Source organism: Lissotriton vulgaris, chromosome 5, assembly GCF_964263255.1.
Source record: "Lissotriton vulgaris chromosome 5, aLisVul1.2, whole genome shotgun sequence".
Taxonomy (NCBI): Eukaryota; Metazoa; Chordata; class Amphibia; order Caudata; family Salamandridae; genus Lissotriton; species Lissotriton vulgaris.
In genome coordinates, this window is record NC_141693.1 from 1,959,032,900 (window position 1) to 1,959,060,289 (window position 27,390).

Below are 27,390 nucleotides of genomic sequence, written 5' to 3' on the forward strand. Positions count from 1 at the left end.
ATCACGCGGCTACAAATTGTGCAGTGAAAACTCACAGCCCAATTTACAAAAGTAAACTTAGGCCTGAAGTCTAAGATCCGGAGCAGACCACGTTCCAGAAACGAGGATATGATAATGAACAACTGGGTTTTAACCTATTTGTGCACGAGGCAGCAGAGTGCAGGGGGTTTAAACATGGTCGCTATTCTGAGGTCCGTGGTGAGGAATGTGTCCACAAACTGGTGATTTGTAGGCCAAATGCTGCACCACCACTAGCCCACCAATGTTGTGATGTGTAAGCATGGTCATGCACATGAGCCAGGATCCCAACTAAATCTCATTTCGTTTCAAATATAAAAACACAGGTTTTTTTTCATCATGTCAATTTAGGCTTTATTGAACCTTACTGCGATTGCACAGCTAGCAAAAAGTAAAGCTGCTTGGCGACGCTAAGGTGTAACTGTTTAAGAGATTACCTGAATGTGAGAAATGCTTAAGAAGATAGAAGGGAACAGGGGGCCACAGAATACATTGTAAACAGAAGGAGTCATAATACAACTGGCTACATTGATATTACAAGGCAATGAAAGGAGGCACTGTGACATTGGATACACTGTCAATGAAAGTCATTAAGCAACTAGTTACAATGTCAACGGTAGGAGGAACTGTGCCATTGGTTACATTGTCAATAAACATGATTAAGCAACTGGGCACATTGCTACTGGATGTATAGATTGTCAGTGGAAGAAGGAGCTGAACAATTGGATAAATAGATAGTTGATGGAAGGGTTCACTATGCCATTGTATGCAAATATTGTTAATGGAAGGAGGCCCTGTACCATTGAATAAATAGATTGCTAATGGAAGGATGCACTGTGCCATTGGATAAATAGATAGTTAATGGAAGGGTGCACTATGCCATTGTATGCAAATATTGATAATGGAAGGAGGCCCTGTACCATTGAATAAATAGATTGTTAATGGAAGGATGCACCATGCTATTGGATAAATAGATTGTTAATGGAAGGATGCAACGTGCTCTTGTATGCAAATATTGTTAATCGAAGAAGGCCTGTACCATTGAATAAATAGATATTCAATGGAAGGATGCACTGTGCCATTGAATAAATATATATTCAATGAAAGGATGCACTGTGCCATTGGATAAATAGATTGTTAATGGAAGGATGCACCATGCCATTGGATAAATAAATTATTAATGGGAGGAGGCGCTGTACCATTAGTTAAATAGATTGTTAATGGAAGGGTGCACTGTACCACTGGATAAATAGATTGTTAATGGAAGGAGGCACTATACCTTTGGATAATTAAATTATTAATGGGAGGAGGCGCTGTACCATTAGTTAAATAGATTGTTAATGGAAGGATGCACCATGCCATTGTATGCAAATATTGTTAATGGAAGGAGGAGCTGTACCATTGAATAAATAGATTGTTAATGGAAGGATGCACTGTGCGATTGTATGTGAATATTGTTAATGGAAGGATGCACCATGCCATTGGTTAAATAGGTTGTTAATGGAAGGAGGCACCGTGGCATTGGATACAATGATTGTTAATGGAAGGATGCACTGTGGCATTGGAAAAATAGATTAGTAATGGAAGGAGGTACTGTGACATTGGATGCTTAGATTAGTAATGGAAGGAGGCACTGTGGCATTGGATACATAGATTGTCACTGGAAGGAGGTACTGTGACATTGGATGCATAGATTAGTAATGGAAGGAGGTATTGTGACATTGGATGCATTGTGAGCTCGCTGCTTGAATGAGAAAATGTGTCACTGGCAGTATCAACATGCAATAGTGTCCCTTGCATACAGTTTATTAACAGGGAAGATGGCTCTGTGACATTGTATGGATTGTCAATGGGAAAAAGCGATGTTCTGTTGGCCAGATTATGAATGGAAGTAGGCATGGACCAATATCAGTGAAAAGGGCCATTGTGCCACGCCCATCACTCCCGGTATGTTCTACCATTGCAAGATGGCATTGTGCCATTTGATTCTTTGGCAGTAGAAAAGGTACTTGTGCCATGGGATGTCTCTTTAACATGAAGTGGCATTCCAGAAGAGAGCAGCAATCAGATGTTTGGAAGGCTTCTCTTAGCGTGTGAATGTATGCGCGGCTGTAGGAGGCAGAGGTGAACGGCTGTGTCTACTAGTAAGCTGCTAAACCTCTGCTGGTGTAAAGGCACACTCCACTGATTAAATCAATAGTTGAGTGAAAGAATGCACTGTTGCACAATAAAGCAAATGACCGTCTACTTGACTAACTTGTATTTGTAAAGCGCATGTTCACCTCTTCGGGCTGAATCAGAGGTGTTTGTTGTTATCCAGTTCAATGGTACTCATTCCGTGGAGCTCAGAACAGTGAAAGGCTGGAGGACCCTCTGGGATCTGAACCTGTGGCAATGAGGGCGAACACAGATTTCTGGAATGGAGGCTTTAGTCCACTGAGCCACCAGGCCAGCATCCTCCATATGTGTTGTTGATTATTGCAAATGAGGAACAGAGCCATTGGAAAAATACCAACATTTAGCTAGACATTTGGCTGTGAGTCTGACCGGAAGATGTGGGAGGAGGTCGGTTTACAGCTGGAACCGGTGGCGTGATATGCTGGCAACGATCAAAATCAATGGAATGACTGTATTTGGTAAATATCCCCAAGTGGTACCACGCAGCTTACAATTACATGGAATTATCGGTGTATATTTTGAAAACTGGATTCTAACAGGAATAATATTTTAGCAAAAAAATAGTGAAAATGTGCCAGACTGAATGAATGAATGAAAGTATGGGCAAAGTTGAGATTCCTATGCGCTGGTTCCAGATGGAAGTGTTTGGTTTCTGCATGTTGAAGAGGGCAGCAAGGCGGTGTCTTCAATGGTGATATCTGTTTGGCTGAAATTCACACACTGGTATCCAATCTGGCATCTCCCCATCAATGAGATGCACCATTTTGTTGTATTATTTATTTCATGTTTCTGGAAAACAATAGAAAATAGGACAGTCAAATCTGGGGAAGAGGTGTCTACAAACTACAAAAAGCTATGGAAAAAGCATCCACGCCTGTCCTATTCTCCAGTGACCCTGGCTCAATTTTGTCCAGCTGTTCCCATTCTGATGTAATGCCACGCCAACGGTGTCCATGCCTGCCCCATTCTTAGGGGACCTGAGGCCAATGTTTTCAGGTCATGCCACATTGTCAGCAGGGTCGGACTGGCCGTTGCGGGCACTGGGCAATACCCCGGTGCACCACAAGGGTGGGAGCCGGTTTTGGGCCCCTGGGGGACGTTTTTGTTACAGGGCCGTTTATGCAGCATAGATGCAAAATCGGCCCTGCAACAAAATCGGACGAAAACCGGCCACAGCAAAGAGCTTGGCAGCACCCCCAATCCCCCGCGGTGGGAGTGGGGAGGGGGGGGGGCGGTTGAGCACTTTACCTGGGCCGGTTTTGATTCTCAGTCCGGCCCTGATTGTCAGATGTGTACAGGTAACTTTTTCAGAGTCAGACACATTCAGAGGAGATCCCATATCAGTTCTCTCACGGTCGCCTCAACTTAGGGAACCCTCTAAATTAAGCTTGTGGCTACAGGATCCACACTCACAGACCCCTACGTAAGCGACTTTAGGGCTGGCTAATTCTGTCCTCTGCTTTACTCCTCTATATATGGGACCCCTTGGTCTGTGTTGCGACCTCCCCTTTCCCAGGCGTCTTCTGTCCCCCAATGCTTCAGCCTACGGGCCTCATTTATGAGATGTCTCGCATCGCTGCGTGAAAGCAGCAAAGTAACACTTCTCAGTGCACCCTCCTTGCGACATGATGGATGCGTCATATTTACTGTCTGGCACATCATGTCGCAAGGAATGAGAGATACGTCAGAATTGCTGATGTATCTGTCAGTGCAAAAGCGGCGCATTGCTGGGGTGTGTCACAAAAGTGACGCAACTCCAGCAATGTGTCCTTTCACATTGTGCAAGCCCCATGTGAAAGGGCCTGCGTCACCCTTACATCTGCATTGAGGCAGGCATAAAGTTTTGACACATCGGCGTCCAAGAAGTGGTGCGGTAAAATCTTATAGATTTTAATGCACCCCTCCTACAACCCTATCGTGTGGAGGAACTCCCCTCCTTCCCCCTGCTGCATACATTATACCTGATGCAGGTATAATGCAGCTCAGGGATTTATGAAGTGACACATTTACGTAAATATGGTGCAGCATGGTGTATTATTTACGCTGCTGCAGCATCACTAAAAGTGCTGCAACGGCGGCGTAATTGTGATGCCGGCCTTCATAAAGAAGGCCCTACATTTTTAAGTGTCTGTTTCTCTTCTGAAACACTGACATCAAGCTAGAGTCCAGGATTTACAGGAAATCAAACACCAAAAGCCAGACCTATTTCTTTTATGCACCAAGGGGCAGATTTATGAGGCCCTTGCGCCACGTTTACGCCGCTGTTGCGTCACGCAAGGCGGCGTAAACGTGACGCATCCCTACGAACAATTTACAACGTGACGCATCTAGGCAGATGCGTCACATTGTAAAGCCCTGCGCCGCTTGTGGGCGTTCCGGCGCAGGATAGGCGTTCCGGGGCAGGTGCGCCTTGCAAAAGTGGCTGAGTGAAATCTATAAGATTTCACTCAGTCACTTTCAGGCCAATGCTGCGTCAAAACCCTGCGCCTGCTTGAAGCAGGCATAGGTCTTGACGAAGCATTGTTAAAATGGGGCACCCCCGAGCCTTGCTGGAGCTGCAACTCCAGCAATGCGCCACATTTCCGGCACAGATGCGTCACGCATCTGTGCCGTTTTTGCACCATGGTGCGCCGCAATATAAATGCGGCGCACCATGGCTGGCGGAGCTGTGGCGCACTGTGGCGCATGTTAACTGGCGCATCCCTGGGGATGCGCCAGTTAACATAAATCTGCCCCCAAGAGTTTAGTACTCCGTTCAGGGCGAATTCTAGGAAAAACTATCTCAACATCTTTTCAACAGGCCACACCACGACCACGAGACCAGGATGAAGATACTGTAATCCCTGCTCTGCCCCGGCAAGCTGACCACCTTCAGTGATGCCCTTTTTCCTTTCCCCTTCCCTTATCCCCATAACCCCTTTCCCACCATACAACCCCTTGTCATCCTTAGCTGTTTTCCAATCACCCCATTACCAAGTAAATATCTTTCCTCTTGTACAGCCCTCCGCTGCTTTTAGTTAGGTGTACTAAATAAATCACTGTCACATACAGCCCTTCATTACGAATGAATTCTTAACCAGATCAGATTTACAAGAATCTATCGTAACTCTGTGGATCTGGTACCTTTTACTCAGAGACCTTCTAAAATCTAGTGGATTCACCGGGTGAAATATCAAGGGAGAAAGTAGGAAAAACCAGAGGAACTAGGATCGAATTTGTAAATTCTCCCATAACTGCCCATTTCTAAGTGGGCACTCAGGGTTCCACATGTAATATGCTGTAAATCTGCCCCCCCCCCCCTTTATAAATTGGCCCAGTGTCTGTCACTCTGCTGGTGCAGAATTTAGCAGGTCTAACTCAGAATTTGGGAAAGGGAGACAAATACCTAACAGTATCCATCACAAACAGAGACACTCCAGTATAAAAGGAGAGATCTAACCTGTGCCTCCAACACATCGGGGACACCCTGGTACCAACCACACTTAACAGGAATGTTCTGTCTTTATTCTAAGTGACAGTGTTGTGAGCTCCTGCAGGTTATTACCTTTGTGCCAGTAGTAAATAATGGATGCAAGGGCACTCAGGATCAGGCCGAATGCATAGCACACTGCGCGGAGCAGAAGTACGAAAACCACGCTCTGCGTCCCTCCATCAGCTGCCCCGTCGGTGACTGCACAGAAACAGAAGCACAAGAGGAGAGGACGTGATTTTATCAAACACAGAAATACAATTTACTATCTTTATAACGCTTGGTCATTGACTTGCATGTGCAGAGAGCCCCAGGCATCTGTCTTACAATAGCAAAAGCCATTGACGAATCAACTAAGGAAAAATCTATTTACCTCTTATTCCATCACTTATACAAATCACAATTGTAAGTATTCCTGTATACCCATTTGTTGAAGTCTAATAGTAGTGTGGGTCATAGAAGGCCTGTTTGTGAAATTATGTTTTTTTAAATTAAGAATGTCCCTATATAAAGGTCTTCTTAGATTTTATATTCCTGGCCACTCACTTGTTAATGAGGAATTTTTAGGTTTTAGATTCAGGAATGTGCCTGGGCTAGATGTTTGAGTTTTAGATTCTAGAATGCCCCTTCGTGGATGGAATAACAATTGGTTTACGATTCTAGAATACCTCTTTGTTATTTGTCTGATCAGATTTAATTTAAGATTCTAGAATGCCTCTTTGTTGATCTGATCTGATCTAATTTAAGATTCTAGAATGCCTCTTTGTTGATCTGATCTGATTGGATTTAAAATTCTAGAATGAGACCTAGTTGGGATTTAAGTTTGAGAGCAGAGTGAAGTTGCAGGATGGGTTCAGAAACTACACCGCATATTCTTAGATTGTAATGAACAAATGCATTAATGCTCTCTCTCTCTTTCTCTCTCTCTCTCTCTTACTCGCTCTCTGTTTCTCACATTACCACATTGTTATGGCAGAGTTTTTGGCTTTATTTAGCAGTGATATAGATCATTAATCTTGCTCGCATCTAGTATAGGTATTCTTAGCCTGTGTTGGCCCTTTTAAGCCCTTTTTTCCAGATCTAGAAGAGGATAGCTGCTTAATATGCCTTTATTCTTGACTTTCACCTGTCTATTGCCTATTGGCTTTGACATATTAGACACATTGGTATGGTTTATGTAGGTATTCTGACAGAGCTAAGGAGCATTTCACCCCTTTTCAGGCCTACAGGCCTAGAGCTAGAGGGACTCCATCTTGATGAAGCTGAGAGGCTTTTCAGGGCAAAGGCAAAGTTTATAGTTAAGGCTGTTGTTCGCTTGGAGAGAACCGGTTCAGGCTGGCCCTTATCGAAGGAATGTATTTTTCTCCACTCCGAAGACACAACTTCAGGCTGGCCAGCTGGGAACGTGTCCTTGGTACGGGGAGGTACAAGAATTTGGTGGGCGGCAGGTTACTGGCCGTAGCTTTCCATGAAAGGACAAGCTTCCATATTAGCGAGCTACAGGAAAGGAGGAGTGTTCAGTTCAGTTCAGCTCAGTTCAGTTCAGGTTTGGAGGTCAGTCCAGCGTGGTGTGCAGTTCAGCGTGGTGCTCAGAACAGCTTGGAGCACAGAACTGCTGGGAGCTCAGAACAGCTTGCAGAGAGAGAGAGGATGTCTGCTGAAGCTGCAGAATAGAGTGCAGTTCTTGAATGGAGAAAGAAGGCAGACGATTGCTGAAGATGAGGAGAGAGAAAGCAGTGCAGAGAGCATCAAAGAAGGCTGTCAGCTGGAGCAACTGAACCAGAGGCGTGGTGATGTGGTGAAGGAGGGAGAGACAGAGAGAGCCCTAATCCCACCAGAGGCAGAGAGAGAGCCCTAATCCCACCAGAGGCAGAGAGAGAAATCTTCCTTCTAATAGGTGAGGTAGTCTGAATTAGTTACACTTACACTTTATGTCTAATCTTTTCCCTTTCAGCGGAGTGTTCCTGTTATGTTTAATCCTTCTCTTTCAAGCAGTGTGTTCTACCTATAGTCTTTGTCAGATCTGTGTAAATGTTTATATTGTTGTAATAAAATAACCCCAGTTTATAACAAACTGGTGTGTAGCCCCTATTCTTGTTCACTGAAGGTAAATGTATCTCCTAGGTGATTACTAGGTATGTGAATGGATGAGTAATCCCAATCAGGTAAGTGGTGATCACATAAATAGGGAGTGAGTGGATCTTTGATGCCAAGAGCAGGGAGTACACTATACAATCTGGAACTATATTCAAAGTTATTATTGTAGTTTCATCCCGAGTAGACAACTGAGATATTATCCCAATAATTGTTCATAGGAATGTGGTCGTCGTTGATATGCGGCGTTAGTGACAGCACTGGGTGGGAGACCAGTGTTAATACCCACTGGATTGTGGCTTGAATAAGTGAGAACACTAGGAGGTCGAACTAGTGTGTAGTTTTGCAGGATTGCGAACAGTTTGGAAAAGGGAGCATTGGGTTCTGCAGGCCCATGTGTAGACACACCGGATTGTGTGTCATATCTGCCCTAGGGTAGAACGGTCTGGGTCAGGGTGGCCGCGAGACCAACTGATGTGAATAAGTGTGGTGTAGGGTATGGATATCCCTAGTAATCAGTGAGTATTCTTAGTATCCCTATAGATTTAGTGGTGTTCTTAATAATATGAGCTTGTATATTGCGAGTTCCCCATCCTCAGGTAGGTACCAGGTGCCTGGATAGAGGAGTCCTGAGGAGGGAAGGTGAGTACGTTCTGGCTGGGTTGGAGGGGCCCCTGGGGGCTGATCCCACCTACTCAGAAAATCCAGCCATTACACACATCCTACATATATATTACCCAGTTACCCGTTAAAACTGCTGTGACCTCACTTGCAAGGGAGATCTGAAAAGGACAGATGTGGAGATAGAAGACAGTATGCTGTTTGCTAGAACAGTTCTCCTGTGAATAGTAAAGGACTGTTGAGAGGAGTCTCGAGTTTCATTTTACCTCTCTCAAACTAAATACTGATCTTAGGGCTAAGGACGCTAAATTCTTGCTGAACCACGTGGTCTGGACTAGGGAAACCTTCCTACTGTTGAACTTGTTTCCTGAGGCTGAGAGAGTGTGGAAAATCCCCAAAAGAGAGCAATTTGAAAAATACCAACAATTCACTAGACATTTGGCTGTGGACCTGACTGGAAGATGTGGGAGGAGATCCGTTCACAGGTGGAACCAATGACTTGATATTCTGGCAACTATCAAAATCATTTATTGGTCTATATTTGCTAAAAGGTGCCTGCAGCACATAGATAAATTGAATTCACTTAAAATGATCTTTAATAAAGATCTCTCGCTTAAACCACATATAAATTATGAGAACTTGTTTTTACAGACTTCAATGTATCTGAGAAAGGATTGCCACTCTACCACCACGGTACCAATCTCAAGGAGTTTCAGCATTAGTCCAGTTCAGGATTTACTACTGTACCTTTCTCTACCAGGTGTTACCGGAAGCATTTATAGCTAAGAAACAGAAGATTCACAATTTTATGGCTCATAAAATAGCTCATCAGGAGCAAAATGCAAATGTTACTGATAGAACTTTGCCCTTCTCACAAGGTCATCCTAGATTTATTTTTTTGCCTTTTTGTAGAACTCTATTTTTGCTGGCTATAAACCTCAGTGCACTTTATCCTGCTAACCAGTAGTAAAGTGTTTGTGGAATGGTGTGGATTGGATTGGAGTGGGGTGGGTGGATTGGATTGGGGTGAGGTGGACTGGATTGGAGTGGGGTGGCTTGGAGTGGAGTGGATTGGAGTGGGGCAGAGAGGTTTGAATTTGGAGTGGGGCTGATTGGAGTGGGGCAGATTGTTTTGGATTGAAGTGGTTCTGATTGTAGTGGGGCACATTTGCTTGGATTGCAGTGGGGCAGATTGGAGTTGGACAGATTCTTTTGGATTGGAGTGGGGCAGATTGTTTTGGATTGGAGTGGGGCAGATTGTTTTGGATTGGAGTGGGGCAAATTGGAGTGAGTCAGATTGCTTTGGATTGGAGTGGGGCAGATTGTTTTGGATTAGAGTATGACAGATTGTTTTGGATGGAGTCGGTCAGATTGTTTTGGATTGGAGTGGGGCAGATTGTTTGGGTTGGAGTGAGATGGATTGTATTGGAGTGAATTGGTGTGGGATGGATGTATTGGAGTTGAGAGTGTGGATTGTGGTGGACTGGATTGATTTGGGATGGAGTTAGACAGATTGGGATGAGGTGGATTGGAGTGGAATGAGTGGAGTGGGGTGGATTGGAATGGGGCAGATTGGAGTGTTGCAGGTTGCTTTAGATTGGAGCAGGGAAGACTAGAGTTGGAAACATTGTTTTGGATTCAGTGGGCCAGATTGTTTTGGATTTGAGTGTAGCAGATTGGAGTAGGACAGATTGTTTTGGATTGGAGTTGGGCAGATTGGTTTGGATTGAAGTGGGGCAGATTGTTTTGGATTGAAGTGGGGCAGATTGGAGTGGAGCAGATTATTTTGGAGAGGGGCAGGTCGTGCGGAAGATTGGAGTGGGCTGATTGTTTTGGATTGGAGTGAGGCAAATTGACTCCACAGTTGGAGGAGGATGAAGACATAGGGACAGGGCGAGTGAGAGAGGGAGAAGAAACACGGATGGACGGATGGGAGGAGAAGAAACAGCCTGGACCGGGGGTAGGTGAGATTCAAAGAAGTAAAACGGATGGGTAAGAGAGAAAAGAAGCAACATGGACTTAGGTAAAAGAAGCGACATGGACTTAGGGAAAGGAAGCAATATGGATTTAGGGAGAAAAAGCAACATGGGCTTAGGGAAAGGAAGCAACATCGACGTAGGGAAAGGAAGCAACATCAATCTTGAGGAGTCTTCTGAAGGTCAGTAGGTCTTGGGTCTGGGGTAGGAGGATGGGGCGGGTGTTCCATGTCTTGGCGGCGAGGTGGGAGAATGATCTGCCGCCGCCGGCCACTCTTCGGATGCGGGGGACAGTGGCGAGGGCGTGGTCCGCAGAGCGGAGCTGGCGGGCGGGGTGTAGAAGCTGAGTCGGCTGTTGAGGTATGCTGGTCCGGTGTTGTGGAGTGCCTTGTGTGCGTGGGTGAGAAGCTTGAAGGTAATTCTTTTGTTGACGGGGAGCCAGTTTAGGTCTCTCAGGTGGGGTGTGATGTGGATGCGCTGGAGCCGTTTCAGGAGTTTGACCGAGGCTCCTGCGTAGAGGGTGTTTCCGTGTTCCAGTCTGCTGCTGACGAGGGCCTGGGTGACTGTCATTCTTGTTTCGGTGGGGATCCACTTGTAGATCCTGCAGAGCATGCGGAGGGTGTGGAAGCAGGAGGAAGAGACGGCTTTAACCTGCTTCGTCATGGAGAGGGTGGAGTAGAGGATGACCCCTGGGTTGCGTGCGTGGTCAGTGAGCCTTGTAAATGTTGCACAGCTTTGGGCTAAGGGATGAGCCCTGGGGTACGCCGCAGATGATCTCGGTGGCTTCGGAGCGGAAGGGGGAGGCGGACGCTCTGTGTTCTGCCGGAGAGGAAAGAGGTGGTCCAGTCCAGGGCCTTCTCTTGGATCCCAGCGTCGTGGAGGCGTGTTTGTAGTGTGCGGTGGCAGACCGTGTCGAAGGCGGGTGACAGGTCCAGGAGGATGAGGGCTGCAGTTTCTATGTTGTCAAGCAGGGTCCTGATGTCGTCGGTGGCGGCGATGAGGGCAGTTTCGGTGCTGTGGTTGCTGCGGAACCCGGACGGGGACAGGTCCAGGATGCTGTTCTGCTCGAGGAATCTGGTCAGTTGTTTGTTGATAGCCTTCTCGATGACCTTCCCCTGGAACGTGAGCAGGGAGATGGGTTGGAAGTTCTTGAGGTCCTTGGGGTCCGCCTTGGGTTTCTTAAGTAAAGCGTTGATCTCCGCGTGCTTCCAGCTCTCTGGGAAGGTGGCTGTCTCGAAGGAGATGTTGATGGCTTTCCGGAGATGGGGTGCGATGGTGGTGCTGGCTTTGCTGAAGATGTGGTGTGGCCATGGGTGTGACAGGGATCCGGAGTGGACGGAGTTCATGATCTTGATGGTGTCCTCGTCGTTGATGTGGGTCCAGGAGATCAGGCGGTTGGTGCGGGTGGTGGTCGTGGGGGTGGAGGTCTTAGTTGTTGCCGGGGCGGTCACGGTGTTGAAGCTGTCGTGGATGTCAGCGATCTTGCGGTGTGAGAAAGTGGCCAGCAAGTCGCACAGGTCTTGTGAGGATGGGATGTCATTGGTGTTGGAGCTGGGGTTGGAGAGTTCCTTCACGATGTTGAAGAGCTCTTTGCTGTTGTGGGCGTTGTTGTCTAGTCGGCTAGACTGACGACTTTGGTGCTGGAAACCAGGGTTCGAGCCTCGGTGTTGCGTCCGCATCCTGTGATTCCGGGCAAATTACGTAATCTCCCCGTGCCTGAATGTGTAATGTAAATACGGTGCTCATGTAAAGCGCTCCAATACCTTCGGGTGGAGTTTGCGCTATATAAATATGCAACAACAAAAAAACCATTAAAAAAACACATATGTAAGGAGGTCATTTTGGCGGATCTGATGATGTGTGGTGTCGTTCTTATGGACTGTGTAGTTTTCTGGAATTCGTTCACGGATCCAGTTCTTCTCAAGCTTTTGGCAGGTTTGCTTGGAGGCCTGGAGGTCTTCGGAGAACCATCTGGCTTAGGGAGAAGAAGCAACATGGACTTGGGGAAATGAAGCAACATGGACTTAGGTAGAAGAAGCAACATGGATTTAGGGAAAAGAAGCAACATGGATGTAGGGAAAGGAAGCAACATTGACCTAGGGAGAAGAAGCAACATGGAGTTAGGCAAAGGAAGCAACATGAACTTAGGCAAAGTAAGCAACATGAACTTAGGGAGAAGAAGCAACATGGACTTAGGAGAAGAAGCAAAACAGACTTAGAGAAAGGAAGCGACATGGACTTAGGGAAAGGAAGCAACATGGACGTAGGGAACGGAAGCAACATGGACTTAGGGAGTAGAAGCAACATGGACTTTGTGAAAAGAAGCAACATGGATTTAGGGAGAAGAAGCAACATGGACATAGGGAGGAGAAGCAACATGGACGTAGGGAAAGGAAGCAACATGGACTTAGGGATAAGAAGGAACATGACTCAGGGAAATAAAGCAACATGGACTTAGGGAGAAGAAGCAACATGGACTTAGGGAGAAGAAGCAAAACGGACGTAGGGAAAGGAAGCAACATGGACTTAGGGAAAGGAAGCAACATGAACGTAGGGAACGGAAGCAACATGGACTTAGGGAGAAGAAGCAGCATGGACTTTGTGAAATGAAGCAACATGGATTTAGGGAGAAGAAGCAACATGGACTTAGGGAGAAGAACCAACATGGACTTAGGGAGAATCAACATGGACTTAGGGAAAGGAAGCAACATGGACTTAGGGAGGAGAAGCAACATGGACGTAGGGAAAGGAAGCAACATGGACTTAGAGATAAAAAACAACATGACTCAGGGAAATGAAGCAACATGGACTTAGGGGGAAGAAGCAACATGGACTTAGGGAAAGGAAGCAACATGGACTTAGGGAAAGGAAGCAACATGGACTTAGGGAAAGGAAGCAACATGGACTTAGGGAAAGGAAGCAACATGGACGTAGGGAAAGGTAGCAACATGGACTTAGGGAGTCCAAAGTTGGAATCCCTCATAGCTACGCCCCTGTTTATATCGCAACACACACTAGGAGTAGAAATGAATGGATGATCGAGGAAACTTTGCTTTAAAAAGGCAGCTGCCTGGCTCACTGCGCTGATTACTTGGACATCTAGGGTTCAAATCCCATTAAAGCTGATCCACCACAGCCTTCTCCTGCTTTTCAAATGTGGTGTGAGCGGAATAAAGCATTGTAGCCATTGTTAAAAAGATGTTAGCTGAAATAAACAACCGCTTCATGCAGCAGGATGGCTCAGTGAGATGATATTCACACACAACAGGATGGCTCAGTGAGCTGATCACCATCACTGAAGTACGCAGTTTCAAGCAGGTTGTAAGTATGAATCTCGGAAAAGAAAATGTAAACTTCCGTGCGGGGCAGCGCTCCTGCAAGAAATAGTACCTGAATTATTATGTACCTGAAATAGAAAGTGTTTTTCATAGTGCCAAACGTGATGTGCATGTGCATAGAAAGCGAACAACACCTGGAAGTTTCAGGCAAAGACTCTTCGAGGCTACAGACGTAATGAGGTTCGGTCTTTATTTTAGTGTGTGGCTGAGAGGATCAAACCTGCCCCTTTACGTACAGTTCTTCACAGATGAGCCATTCACATTAGCAAATGGCCTTCACTGCATGCTATAGAGATAGGGACTGGAGCTGTACACCACGAACGAAGATGGTGGGGGCAGGAGATGGGCTGATGGCCCACAGATTGAAGTGGTCACATGCAAACCTCCCAGAACTTGGATGCAAAGAATGCTGCGGTCATCATGACTCGGGAGCCTTTGAGAAAACGATTTTTTAATAAAAATCCTCTGTGAATCCACCTAGCCAGCTACTGTTTGTAGCTTTGCAAAGATACAAGAGAAGTTTGAGATGGAGCCTAGTATCTTTTGGTGCTCAGCGGCCATGTTAGAATGATGGTAATTACAAACCTTAGAAACAAGAGATTTGTCCTGAGTAACTATTTAGTCTCTTTACAGTAGCCAAACAAGTAAAATTGTTGTTAACTTTTTTGTCAGTGTTTTGTACGGGCATTATGTAGTGCTTATTTTCCTAGTAACAAGAGTAGAGCTATAGTTATTAAATCAGAAATATTTTCAAGTATATTTCGTTCAGATAAATGACTGAGACTAGCAACTGCCTTGGGTCTGGATGTAACTTTGTCCGTTTGGCTCTATGGACCGAGACTGCACATAGTTTGTTTACCCAGCCAGTTTTAGCTGCTTAAACCCAATAAAGGTCAAACAAGCACTTGGTCAAAAATATGAGTGGTTGGCTGAAAAGAAGCTGTATGTTGCTTAAAGGAAATGTAACTGGCATCAGTCAATATCATGTGGAGAAACTGAAATCATTAGAGTTCTCTAACCTGTGCTAATTAACATGTAGCTGGTGAATCCAACACCCGCTAAACTGGTGCTGTATAAAGTGATCCAATACCTTCAGGTTGAGTTCACGGCATTTGTGAACTTGTTTACAACTAAAAGAGGGAGCTTCAACCAGGCCGGCAACAGCAGCTAGGGGAAGGAGAAGGAACGATGATCTATGAATAGAGAAATATTATCACCAACAGGGAGAAGCATAATCAGGCACAGGATCACCTCTAGGAGCAAGCATTAGCAAGAAGGGCCTGGTTTTTGCACAAGCATGCACGGTACAATGGGCACAGCGTATTTGTGCTTGATAATGAGCAGGGATGCAACATGGGGCCCACTTGCATTTTCTTGCATGTCACCTTGCTGTGGTCTAGGCTTCAAGATAGCTGCATCCATCAAGGATCCACTCCTGGTCTGGGCTGCAGCTGTGTGTACTTTTCAGGGAGAGGCTTTTGGAGCAGGAAACAGTGAGCGCGAGCCAAGAGCGGGTGTGTGTGGGGGGGGGGAACAATTTCAAAACAAGCTGTTTGTTGTGTAATTGCATGTTTTAATAAGCAGTGATGAGGGAGGAGATGGTGGGACAGGTGAAGAAGCAATTTGACCTAGATCTTTGAATGCAGAGCAAACACGTGCATGTGTGTAAGGTGCTCTTTAACAAAGAAAAAAATAGTTCCTGAAAGATTCTAAAAGGAAAGCAGTGAAGGGAAATTGGCATTTGTCCCTGCTCTCTGGGCAGGCTGAACCCAGGAATAGGCACTATAAATGCATGCCATGGACAAATGGGGAGAAAGAATATGAGAACGACAATGGAGCCAGCAAATGGGAAACCTATGGGCATGCTGAAGCCCACAAAGTATATACAACATATATACGGCGTGTCTCAAAGAGACAGCACAAGGCTGTCTAGCTAAGGCCTAAAAATTGTCTTACTATTTTGAGGGGCTATTCATTTTTCAATGAGCACAGGGCATTAATAATATTTGTTCTGAAACAAAATATTACTTTAATGTTAATAACAAACATACATAATGCACTTAGGATCTGTGACAATAGCTAGAGAGCCTCAAAACCCTGCACAAATGGCCAACAAGAATTTGGCAAACAGAAAGCATTTTCATTTTGGAAAGTGGAATAGAAGAACTGAGGATCTAAAATACATAATTTTTATTGATACCATGTCAATTAACTTGAAAAGGCATTTTATGGAAATATTTTTGCTAGAACCGCACGTATATACAGTGGAAGATTTTGCCCTGGATGGAGTACGTCTCCACATTTCAGTTAAGTCATGTGCAATCCTGTACATTTGAGGAAAACCGAGTTTCCATAAGAAAATACTCTGCAGTTTATTTTGTATATGTGCTCTATTTACAGAAATAAATATGAGGAAAATTTAAAATTTCAGACCAATAACACTATAAAAGACATACAAAAATTGGTTCCACTTCCTACACATTTTTTAAAATCTATAAAATATTGAAAATATTAAGTTTAAGTAACTAGGCAATTACATTTGTTGTCTGTTTTGGAATAGCAGAATCCCTCATCTATCGTTCATTTAATCATACTGCCCGATTACACATGCACGCCCAGTGCCCCACTGATCCCACCAGCATGGCGCATTTACCCACTTTATCCACAGAGGCTCTGAATTGCCTTCTGTTCACAAAACTATTTACAAGCTACTTTTCCTCCTGGGACTTAACTCCACTCAGAAATAAATAATACAATTTAAAAAAACTTTGCAAAACTAGAGGAGAATGCAAATCAAATATCCTTGGGGCCCAGAATGCACTAAGCCAAAATACAGTTGCTGTAAAATAATCTTCAAGGCATTGTAATGACCATAAACTACTTTGTAAGTTAGCTTATTATTTTTTGTTACGTTTTTACTATATTTTATCCTGAAATTAACTTTTCACAATCTACAGATATATTTGGTATATTTGTCTTCACTGTCTAGTTTTTGGAGTGTTTTGTGATGTCTCAACGCCCTTGCTAATCAAATTTGAAATGTAGAGCTTGGAGCTTTTGTTACTTTGGTTTTCATTTTTGAAGTATTTCTTTATCTATTGCTACTTGATCTCTACCTGACATCCCTTTCCAACCTACCATTGGCAGAGTAGAGCTTGGAGCTTTTGTTACTTTGGTTTTCATTTTTGAAGTATTTCTTTATCTATTGCTACTTGATCTCTACCTGACATCCCTTTCCAACCTACCATTGGCAGACACATGCAGCCAGGTGCCATTTCCATGTGCCTTCCCTTCTGCAAGGAGCTCCACCTCACATATGTACATGCCCGCGTCGTAGGACCGCACGTCCCTCAGATCGATGTCCGCTTTTTGCTCTTCTTGAAAGCTTCTCTTAGCCGGGCGGTAAACTCGGCCCCAGAACTCCCGTCCCTCGCTGGACACCTTGATGCCAGTAACATTGTCCTTGTACCATTGATACTGGCCGAGCGTTGAACCACTGGAGGTGCTATACATGCACTCCAGGGTGACGGAGCCGCCAATGTTCGCATGAGCGGCACTGGGCTGGGTAACGCTGAGCGATTGGGCACCTGTAGGTACAAGAGTGGGCCACAAGATTCATCATTAGTAACACTTCCAGAAGACCTGAGGGCCAACAAGATCAATATCCTTCTTCAGCAAATAATTTACAATGATCTTTGCATTATCACAGCACATACTACTATTTCAAATAAAAGGAATCATGCATTTCCAATGATGATATCTTAAATTATCTTAGCTTTATTGAAGAATCTCCATTTCTTATCACTGTTCTGTTTGATATGTATCAAAACAGCTGGCATTCATTTGAAGACTTGTTGAATCTCTGACTACCTTGCCAATGGCCCGCTGGCCTTTGGTAGGCAGAGGGCAACCTGCATCCATGCTATTGCCCTCATTCCAGCACAGAAGAGGACCTAAAATCAATCATCTCCTCCACTGTGTAGCTAAATACTGGAATGTTATGGCACAGCACGAGGAATGTACACTCCTACCTCTGGTCAATGTTCTTCATGCGCCTACTGCACGCCTCCATCTCATCCACCTGACGGGATCCTTCTAGTGGGTCAAATTTCAAGGTTTGCTTTTGCCAGAATCGCTTTTTTTAGGAGACAGCTTATAAAAGTTGAAAACAACTGCAAATGTGATCATATCTGGCATGCCTACATTTGTTGCAGATCAATTGTCCTGCAAAAAAATTGTCTCGCCAGGAAAAATCTCCTAAAAATCTTTTTGGCAAAGTTGCAGAAAGACAAGTTTTTGAGGTGACATTCTTCTAAATTATACATTGGTCCTCTCAACACGCGCCACCTCAAACCCATTAGTCAAGGTACCTGAGCTTCTCTTCTCGGCCATGCCAAATTATCACGAATATTTCCACATGCAAGGTTCACCTCTATACGCAAGAAACATATTTTTACAACTGCTAAATCACTTTTCAAATTCCCAAACGTTTTTTCGGGCGCTAATCAAAGGATTCACTCTCAACCTACCAGACGCTACTGTATGGGTGGGTTTCATGTGGTGGAAACATCGCTCGAGTTTCTAAACATGTGCAAATGTACACATTTGTAGGTGTTCACAAACTCATTTCCAACCCTTTCCCTTCCAAGGCACATTCTGTTGGACCCTGAACTTTGAAACTCATTGAGTGTGGGAGCCCCCTGGTGCTGAATTAGGGAATGGCATGGTACCATACCAGGACAAAAACAGCACTGAAACGCGCATGAGCAAAGTCAATAGATTTGGTGTTGGATGCCAGCATGTTGCCTTTGCCTATGAGTTTTTTTTTTCTTTTTTAGTATTTCCGTAAAACTTTTTTTTACAAAAATATGAAAAATGGGAACGTAAGTGCACATACATTTATTTTTTTGCAATAAAAACATGGCCACTTCTGTCTGTGTCCTCTCCTCTCAGCAGACATCCTATAACGTTTTTATAAATAAAGTTTAGCAGAAACATTCAAAGATGGCTGCCCTTGTGTGTCCATGTTCACGCAAGTGCACGCAATGGTAGCCAATTTGTGAATGGGCTGAAAATTCACTCAAAGGTGGTCACCCTTGCATGCATGCAGTTCCTCATAGTATGGTGGCCGTTTTGAAATAGGTAAATAAATATCCAAAATAGTGACAGCAAAAGGAATGCTTGGATATGGATATGACACACTGCAGGTGGTGGCAAGGAGTACTGCCAGGACATCAGTGTTGAAAATAAGTAAAACGAAAACAAACAAAAAAAGGCTACAATTCCCCACAAGTCCCCGGCGCTTTCTCTGTTGGTGACAACATTGAGCTTGAGCAAAATGCCATTGATTAACAAATTGGAAACAATAACTCAGGTTTGCCTTGTTGTAAGCAGTGGTGGTCGGAAAAAAAACGTGAAGACCAATGGCGAGCAGACCAATGGATGAGTAATGCTAAATGAAAGTTCCTCCGGGAAAAATTTTATTTTATTTTTAAAAGTACCTCAATCAAAAAGTCTTGGTTAACACTAGACCTAAAGAGAAAATCAGCAACTGCTAGCAATTTAGGGAAACCAGGAGACATACCTATGGCCATATCAACCAATGGGAAAGAGTGAACAAACAGCCGATGGTCATCAGGGCTCCACACCATCCACTGGCACCTTACTGGTACTTGCTGGGTCACGGAGATGGTACAGCGAGAACAAGAGATGAGGGTGATGGACATAATCTAGAAACAGGGCTAGCTTTTGCGCTGGGGGCACCCGGTGCGACAATCTTTTTTGGCTCTCCCAGCTCATCACCTCACCACCCTCAACAGCGATGCCCCCACCTCGATCAACTTCAACACCGCAGCCAAAGAACTTCACAGATGGATCACCAACCGTGCAGACAAGCTCGCCCCCCTCCACAACCTCAACAGACAGTGCCCCAAGAAGGGCACCTGGTTCACCGCTGACCTCCAAGAATCCAGATGCACCTGCAGACCCTCGAGAAGAACTAGAGAAACAGCAAAACTTTGGAAGATCGTACCACTTACAAGAACACCATGAGAGAATACCACCAACTCATCAGATCCATCAAAACAACCTTTATCCGAAACAAAATCAACAGCAATGCCAGCAACTCCAAGGAACTCTTCAGCATCATTCAGGAATAAACCAAGGCCCCAGCAAAGCCACGGACATCACACCCTCACAGGATGTAGTCCGTGGAGGCGATGGCGTAGGGCACGATCAGATTGGCGATGGTGGTGGTGAGCATGGTTCGAGGTCCTGGAGGGTCTGTAGGTGAGGGTGCTGCATAGGGTCATTCTGGGGCTGGTTTGGATCAGGAAATGGAGGTGTTTGGTGGTTGGCGGGGAGTCTCTTGTGCTGGAGGTCATAAGTTGGAGGGAGCTCTTGTGTGCGATGGTGAGTCCTCCTCTTTGGCGGTTGGGGTGGTCCTTCCCCTGGATCTTGTATCCGTAGGGGATGGCGGTGGCGATGAAGGGGGCGGAGGTGGGGTTGGTCAATGTTTCAGTGAGGAAGGCGACATCTGGCAAGAGGGTGTCGAGGAGGTCCCAGATCTCTACAGCATGTCTGTGTAGGGAGCACACGTTAAGGAGGATGCACCTCAGGGCTTCGGGTGTGTTGGAATCCGGTGCGAGAGTGGCAGCCGTGGGGGTGCGGAGGGTGATGAAGGATTGTTGGCAGTGTCGGCACGAGAACTGGCCATGGGTGGGGTTTGGCATAGACAGCTGGCAGTTGTTGTTCCTTCTGGGGTTGAGTGCGAGGAGGGCAGCTGATTTGTAGCGGTGGGTGGTCCCAGAACCAGAGTCCCTGGCGCAGGTTGCGGTTGGGTCGCGGTCGGGTTGTGGAAGGGCGCAGACGCCTTTGGCGTGCCAGTGGCGCAGCCAGACAGCGTCCGCCATTAAATAGGGACGGGGAGGGAAGTGCAGTTGGAAGGCAGGAGCGGGAACCAGTAGGGGGAAGGGGCCCTGGAGGCAGCAGCGGCAGGGAAAAGGGCAGCAAAAACAGGCATGGAGGACACAACAAGAGCACAGGAATATAAAGAAAGAGGGCAGAATAAAATTTAAAGCAGACATTAAAGGCACAAAAAGACAAAAGACAGACAAAGACAGAAAACTGCCACAAAAAAAAGAAAGACAACAGCGGAGCAGCAGAAGAGCAAGGCTCTTCCACTAGACAACCAGAGATTGGGCACAGGCAGGAGCCTGCGGGTGGACGAGGGCCTCGAACACCTACCTTACATAGGTGAACAGGGCAGTGGCCCAACAGCGGAGCTGCTGAGACGGAGAGCTTGTTCTCTGACCAGGAGGTCAGAGGTCTTGCTCAGATGCCGAGCAGCGGCCGCCATTAAATAGGGAAGAGGGAGGAAAGTGCATATGGTAGGAAGGAGCGGGAACCGGCAGCGGGGAGGGGCTGCGGGGGCAGCAGGGAAAATAGCAGCAAAAAACAGGCACGGAGGAGACAACAAGGGCATAGGAACAGAGACAGGAAAACAAGGAAAGAGGGCTGAATTAAATAAAAGCATTAATTAAAGGCACAAAAAGACAAACAACAGACAAAGACAGAAAACGGGAACAACATGAAGACAGACAACAGTGGACCAGCAGAAGAGCAAGGCTCTCCCACTGGACCACTAGAGATGAGTCGCAGGCAGGAGCCTGGGGTGGAGGAGGGCATCGAAGACCTACCTTACAGAGGTGAAAGGGGCAGCGGCAGCGGCACAACAGCTGAGCTGCAGGGGCAGAGAGCTAGGTCTCTGACCAGGAGGTCAGAGGTCTTGTTCCTCACTTTGCACCTGTGTTTTTAGGATTTTTTCTTGTTCTTGTACTACATCCTCAATCAGAACGTAAGCTGTGAACTACCAACACTCCCAAGAGCTTAGCACAAATATGAGTGATGCTTTTGTAAAAGTTCACCCAGGCCTAGTCTTGAAGCTCTAAGAACATTCACAAACAATATTGTGAATGCTTTCACAGGTTTTCTCTACTATTTGGAGTAGATCTAAGTTTTTTCTTAATTTACAAAACTATCATTGGGTACGTCTGGAAGCTGCGACTATGGGTAGTCCCATATTCTTCGTACAAATTATATGTTATTATTAGTAGGTATACAAGCATATATTCGCTTATATGAAAATTTCTGCGCATCTGCAAATGCACTTGTTAACAATTTTTTCTTCTTCTCCTATTAAGGAAATTCCTCTTCTTTCATCCCCACCAGTTTTGTGAATGTCACTGTTTTTTCTCCAAAAGGATTTAGATCTTGCCTTGACACAAGGGGGTTGATGAATGAAAACGAGCTTAACTTTTGATGCTCTGAAATATTGCCTGTGTCTGTTCTTAAGCCACAGGTATTCAATAAAGCTTGTTCTCAGACACAGTGTTTAATTTGTGCCAGTGGTTTCCAGTGCTCGGCACCGGCACTTAATTGTCTGCACCAGCTCTAGTAACAGTCCACCAAATGGTGGCACTGTCTTTTTTTAATTTTGAGATGAGCACAACAGCCATGTTTATTAAGTCAATACAATGGAAATAATAACCAGCCTCTCAGGCCATTATTATAATTTTGTGTGGCCTGAAATGGTCTGAATTGTCACACTTGTAGAAGTGCGATGGTTAGGTGTTATGTTGGTACTGCCCTTGGCAGGGTATGGGTGGAGCATGCTGCAGTGGCCCCCGAGAAGGGCCTGGCACTTCATTTTTTACAAATTAAACACAGCTCCCACAACCTCAATGGCTGGTTCAAGGCACATTTCTATGTGTGTGGATCTCACAAAATTAACTTTGTGGTCCTAACTTTGTGAATAAAGGTAATTCACACATTGTTAGAGAAGGTTGAGAAACCCTTCCTTCTTTCATTTAAATATATTTTCCCTAACACATCCTTTTGTACTCCATTCCCCCAGTGAAGATTGGGGGAATGTCTCTCCTTCCCAGGGTTTTTCTAGCAATTATTGTTTCCCCAGAAGTTATAATGGACCTTCCAGTTGTAACTTAAGTGTGCAGGTATGCGTTGTGTATGCACTTACAATATTTGTGAATATCCCAAAAAGTTTTTCTTGAGTTGGTGTGCACTACACTTGGATGGGATTTCCCAACTACTTCCTTCACACACCTGAAAACGCACATACGTGAAACGTCAGAGGAAACGATAACTCTTAATTTATACACACCTACATAAGTTAGGGATCCACACTCACCAGTTTTGTAACTTTCTTGAAGGTGGTGAAAATTGTGAAGGCAAAAAATGGTCCTTAATGAATGTTCTTTGTGAATCAAGTGCTTAATGTTCAACTTTTTTCAAGAAAGGAATGTGTGGAGTTGAAACTTTGTGATTACTCACAAAGTTCACTATTTTGTGGTAGAACTACCAAACTACGAAGATCTCAAATCTGCAAACAACTATCGGAAAACTACTCCTCGCCCAAAGGAATACATTCACTCTCAAAAACGTTTTTGTGTGAGTACATCTTAAAACAAGTATAAAAGGGCAGTTTGTGAACAGCAATTGTCATTTCACATTTAGGAAAGGGACTATTTGTAAGTGTAAAGTAAACCTGTGCAAATGGATAAAATAAATAACCTGATCCTATGGGCCCTATTAATAAATTTCACAACCAATTTTACTTTTTCTATGCCTGCCCGGAATTCACGAAGTGCATCGTGGCCGGCATAAGGCCAGTGAAATACACAAAAACCTCTGCAGGTGTAAGTGCACTAAAGGGGTGGGAAAATAGTAGTTTCAAGTTGTAGCTTGCCTTAAAGTTTGGAAATGCCCACAAGCTTGGAAGTGTGTTGGTTTTCTCTAACTACAATCCAACCCATTTCCAGATCACTGACACAACAATATCGAGATAGAGAAATATAGTGTCAAAAATATCAATTACTAAAATATAATTTCCCTAATACCTAGGGGTCGATTAGGATCGCGGACGGACTTGCTTCCGTCCGTGACCCCGGAGCAGGAGGGAACCTCCGCATGGCATGCGGAGTTCCCTCCTGTGCAATTAGGATGTGACCGCCACCGTGGCGGTCACATCCTCTATTTTTAACATTGCCGCGGGTGCAGCTTCAAGCTGCACCCGCGGCAATGTTAGAAATGCACGCATTGCATTTGCATGCAGAAAGAGGCAGGCACCGCGCGGTGCCTGCCGCTTTCTGCATGCAAATGCAGGGGGGTACCATAGGTACCCCCCATGTGCACCCCCCACCCCCCCTTCACCTAGGGGGCCCACAACGGGCCCCCGCAGTGAAGTTCCGTATGCTTTTCCGCGGCGGAAAACCCGCCGCGGAAAAGCATACTTTACTGGCCATCCTAATATGGTGGACGGTGTCTGGAAGACACCGTCACCATATTAGAGCTTTTCCGCCGCGGTTGTAATCCGACCGCGGCGGAAAAGCTGCGGACGGAAACCAGGACCCATCTGGCGGTGGGTCTTTGGTCAGTCCGCTACGGATTTTCCGCATCCTCGGGTCCGGCGGTGGCTTCCGCCGGCCCCGAGGATGCAGAAAATCCGCTATCATAATGACCCCCCATATTAGAGCTTTTCCGCCGCGGTTGTAATCCGACCGCGGCGGAAAAGCTGCGGACGGAAACCAGGACCCACCAGCCATCCTAATCTGGCGGTGGGTCTTTGGTCAGTCCGCTGCAGATTTTCCGCATCCTCGGGGCCGGCGGTGGCTTCTGCCGGCCCCGAGGATGCGGAAAATCCGCTATCAAAAACAAATATTGTTTCACACTAATATCATTAAAAAAATACAAAAATATTGTTTTTAACATAAATAGTTTAAAATAGTATATCTTAAATATTTTAATATATTACATTAGTATAATGTAAATTAAATCACAGTAAATATTATTTACTATTATGTATAAATATATACTTATATAAACACACACATATATAAAATATGTATGTAAATGTATATATACATATAGTTATAATGTAACAAATTAATAAAAAAATAGATTTTTACGTTATGACTTTTTTTATTTTTATTTTTAATTTACTATTACACAAAGTATGTATAAATATATATATATGTAACTAATCCTCTTCAACATGTTTTCTCCAGAAGAATAGCAAAACCACATATGCACCACATTTAATCACTACTCCAGAGGCAGCAATATATTAAAATATCATATATCATTGTTTATTTAATGCACCATACATTACAGATAGACTACGCATTTTGGCAAATGCCTTCTACCAGGTATATACATATATAAATTAAACACAAAAACTATTTAAAAAACTGCAAATCATAAAATTATCAAATATAAAAAAACTATCAAATCCCAAAAATTATATTTAATCAACAAAAAAAAAAATATATATATATACAAATAACACATTAAATTAAACACATTTACAAATAATAATAATAGATATATATAAAAAAATATTAAGAAAAGTATTCAAGTCTGGGAATAATAGACATACTATTTCCACCCTAGCCTGTGCCACAGTAGGGAAGCGTTGGACTTCAGAGGGGTAAAATGCACTATTCCCACTCCAGTCTGTGCAACAGTACGAAAAGCATTGGACTTTGGATGGGTAACATTTACTATTCCCGCTCCAGTCTGTCTAACAGTAGGAAAAGTGTTAGACTATGGAGGTTTAACATTTACTATTTCCACTCCAGTCTGTGTAACAAACAGCAAAGGGTTTGACTTCTGAGGGATTAAATTGCTGGGCTTCGGAGTGGTGAAATATAATATTCCTACTCCAGTCTATGCAACAGTAGGGAAAGCATTGGACTTCGTAAGGGTAGTAAAATTACAATTCCCAATCCAGTCTTGGCAGCAGTAGGGAAAACATCAGACTTCAAAGCGGTTACATTTGTTTTATTGTCCTACTACAGTCTGTGCAACGGTAGGGAAAGTACTTCCCTTCAAACACATACCATACTTTATTAAACCCATTAATTTAAAACAAATATAAATCTCTTAAGATAAACATTAATAAATAACCCAAATATATACCATGTTTTTTAATTAAACAGTTTACATGATTAGTAAACAATTTAATAATGAATTATCAATGACATAGTTTTTATTTATTTTTTATTCACTTTCTGTAATCAACCTCACAAACCTAGATGCCCACACTAAAAATATAACTGAAATAAATAGATATAATACAGTTAACAAAATGAATAATCAATTCAATATTTAATAATACATTAATAAATATTTGTTAAATAATTATTACTAAAACTAATGTCCCACCCTATGCCCCTATAAATCTAGCAGCCCGCACTTACAGACTTTACATAATTAATAATCAATGAATATATATGAATATTAAAATAATAAATAGGTGCTAATTATTAATGCTCAATTAACTTCCCATCCTAAGCCCCTACAAACATAGCAGCCCACACCTTATATATAATTATAACATATAATTATTACACAATATATACATAATGAATGACCATTTAAATAATTAATAATAAATTAATAGTTAATTGTTAAATAAGTATAACTTATCTTCCCACCCTATACCCCTACAAACCCTGCAGCCCGCACTAAATATATAACTTAAAAATGTAATTAGTACAACATTTACATAAAATAATAATCAAGTAAATCATTAAGAATAAATTAATTGTTCATTAATTATACTTAATGAACTTCCCTCCCTATACTCTTAGAAACCTAGCAACCCACTACCACCCTATAAATTACTATTAGCAATTAGATTGAAAATTATAAATCACCTAAAATTAGAACCTATATTTAAAAGTAATATTACCAATCATACTCACAATAATAACACATAAAGTTAATATATGAACTAAAACACATAAAGATAATTAAAAACGCTATCATTTAAAACTATGTTATCGGAAACAATATTAACAACAATGATGTTCTTGACCACGATATTACTTGCCTGAAAAAGCGATATTTTCAAAAACAATGTTTCTCAATCACAATATTGTTGACAATATTTTATTCCAATATTTCTATAACTCGATATTTCAATTCAATTCAAGGATTCTTTATTTGATGATTAAAAATCACCATAAAAGCACATACATATATACATGAGTAAAAAATCATTAAACAATTTCAAAATCCCAATTGTGAAAAATAATATTGACATGATACAGAAAAAAAGGGAAGAGGGAATGCGACACATTAAAAAGATTAATATCCATTATTAAAAACATCATTCTTCTCCCCTTAAACGGACCGCCACTTTGATAAAATTCATTATACAGCACAATGTTAAAGGGTCCGATGCTTTTTGTAAATAGACTAGTGCCTCATTAGCATGTTCCAAATTGGCTTGTTTTAAAATTTCCACTAGGAATCTGCGCCTGGGCATTGTGAAAAAAGGGCAGAGTAGAACAAAGTGAAGGGAATCCTGCGGAGACCTATTGTCGCAGCAGCAGGATCCCTTCTGCTCAATTGTTGTTGAGAACCCTGCTGGTGATGCCAATAAATATGGAAGTAGGTTAAGTCTAAAGCGACACATCAAAAATCTATCCTGAGCATTGTGCATGAGGTACAAATATGGCTCCATTCCCTCAACGCTCTTGACCAGGTTATGGGCCCTCACTGTCTTTTTAAGCCCTTCAGCCTCAGCTCTCCGTTGTATTTTCTGCTCTAAAAAGGCTTTCTTTACTAACATCTTGTGCTGGGCTACAATTGTTACAGGGTTGGTAAAGAG

At 43.7% G+C, this 27,390-nt stretch overlaps 1 protein-coding gene across 1 annotated transcript in view; it reads right to left on the reverse strand.

Moving 5' to 3' along the window:
- Nucleotides 1–345: 345 nt before the first annotated feature.
- LOC147717871 (natural cytotoxicity triggering receptor 3-like) overlaps nucleotides 346–27,390 on the reverse strand; it is an 83,596-nt gene continuing 56,551 nt past the window's right edge. Inside the window, exons 2-6 of the mRNA XM_086920578.1 lie at nucleotides 16,940–17,281; nucleotides 5,741–5,866; nucleotides 1,748–2,985; nucleotides 1,493–1,626; nucleotides 346–1,251 (exon numbers count right to left, since the gene is read on the reverse strand). Of these exons, the coding sequence (XP_086776704.1) occupies nucleotides 2,978–2,985; nucleotides 5,741–5,866; nucleotides 16,940–17,281 (476 nt within the window). The 3' untranslated portion in view covers nucleotides 346–1,251; nucleotides 1,493–1,626; nucleotides 1,748–2,977. The remainder of the gene's footprint in view (nucleotides 1,252–1,492; nucleotides 1,627–1,747; nucleotides 2,986–5,740; nucleotides 5,867–16,939; nucleotides 17,282–27,390) is intronic.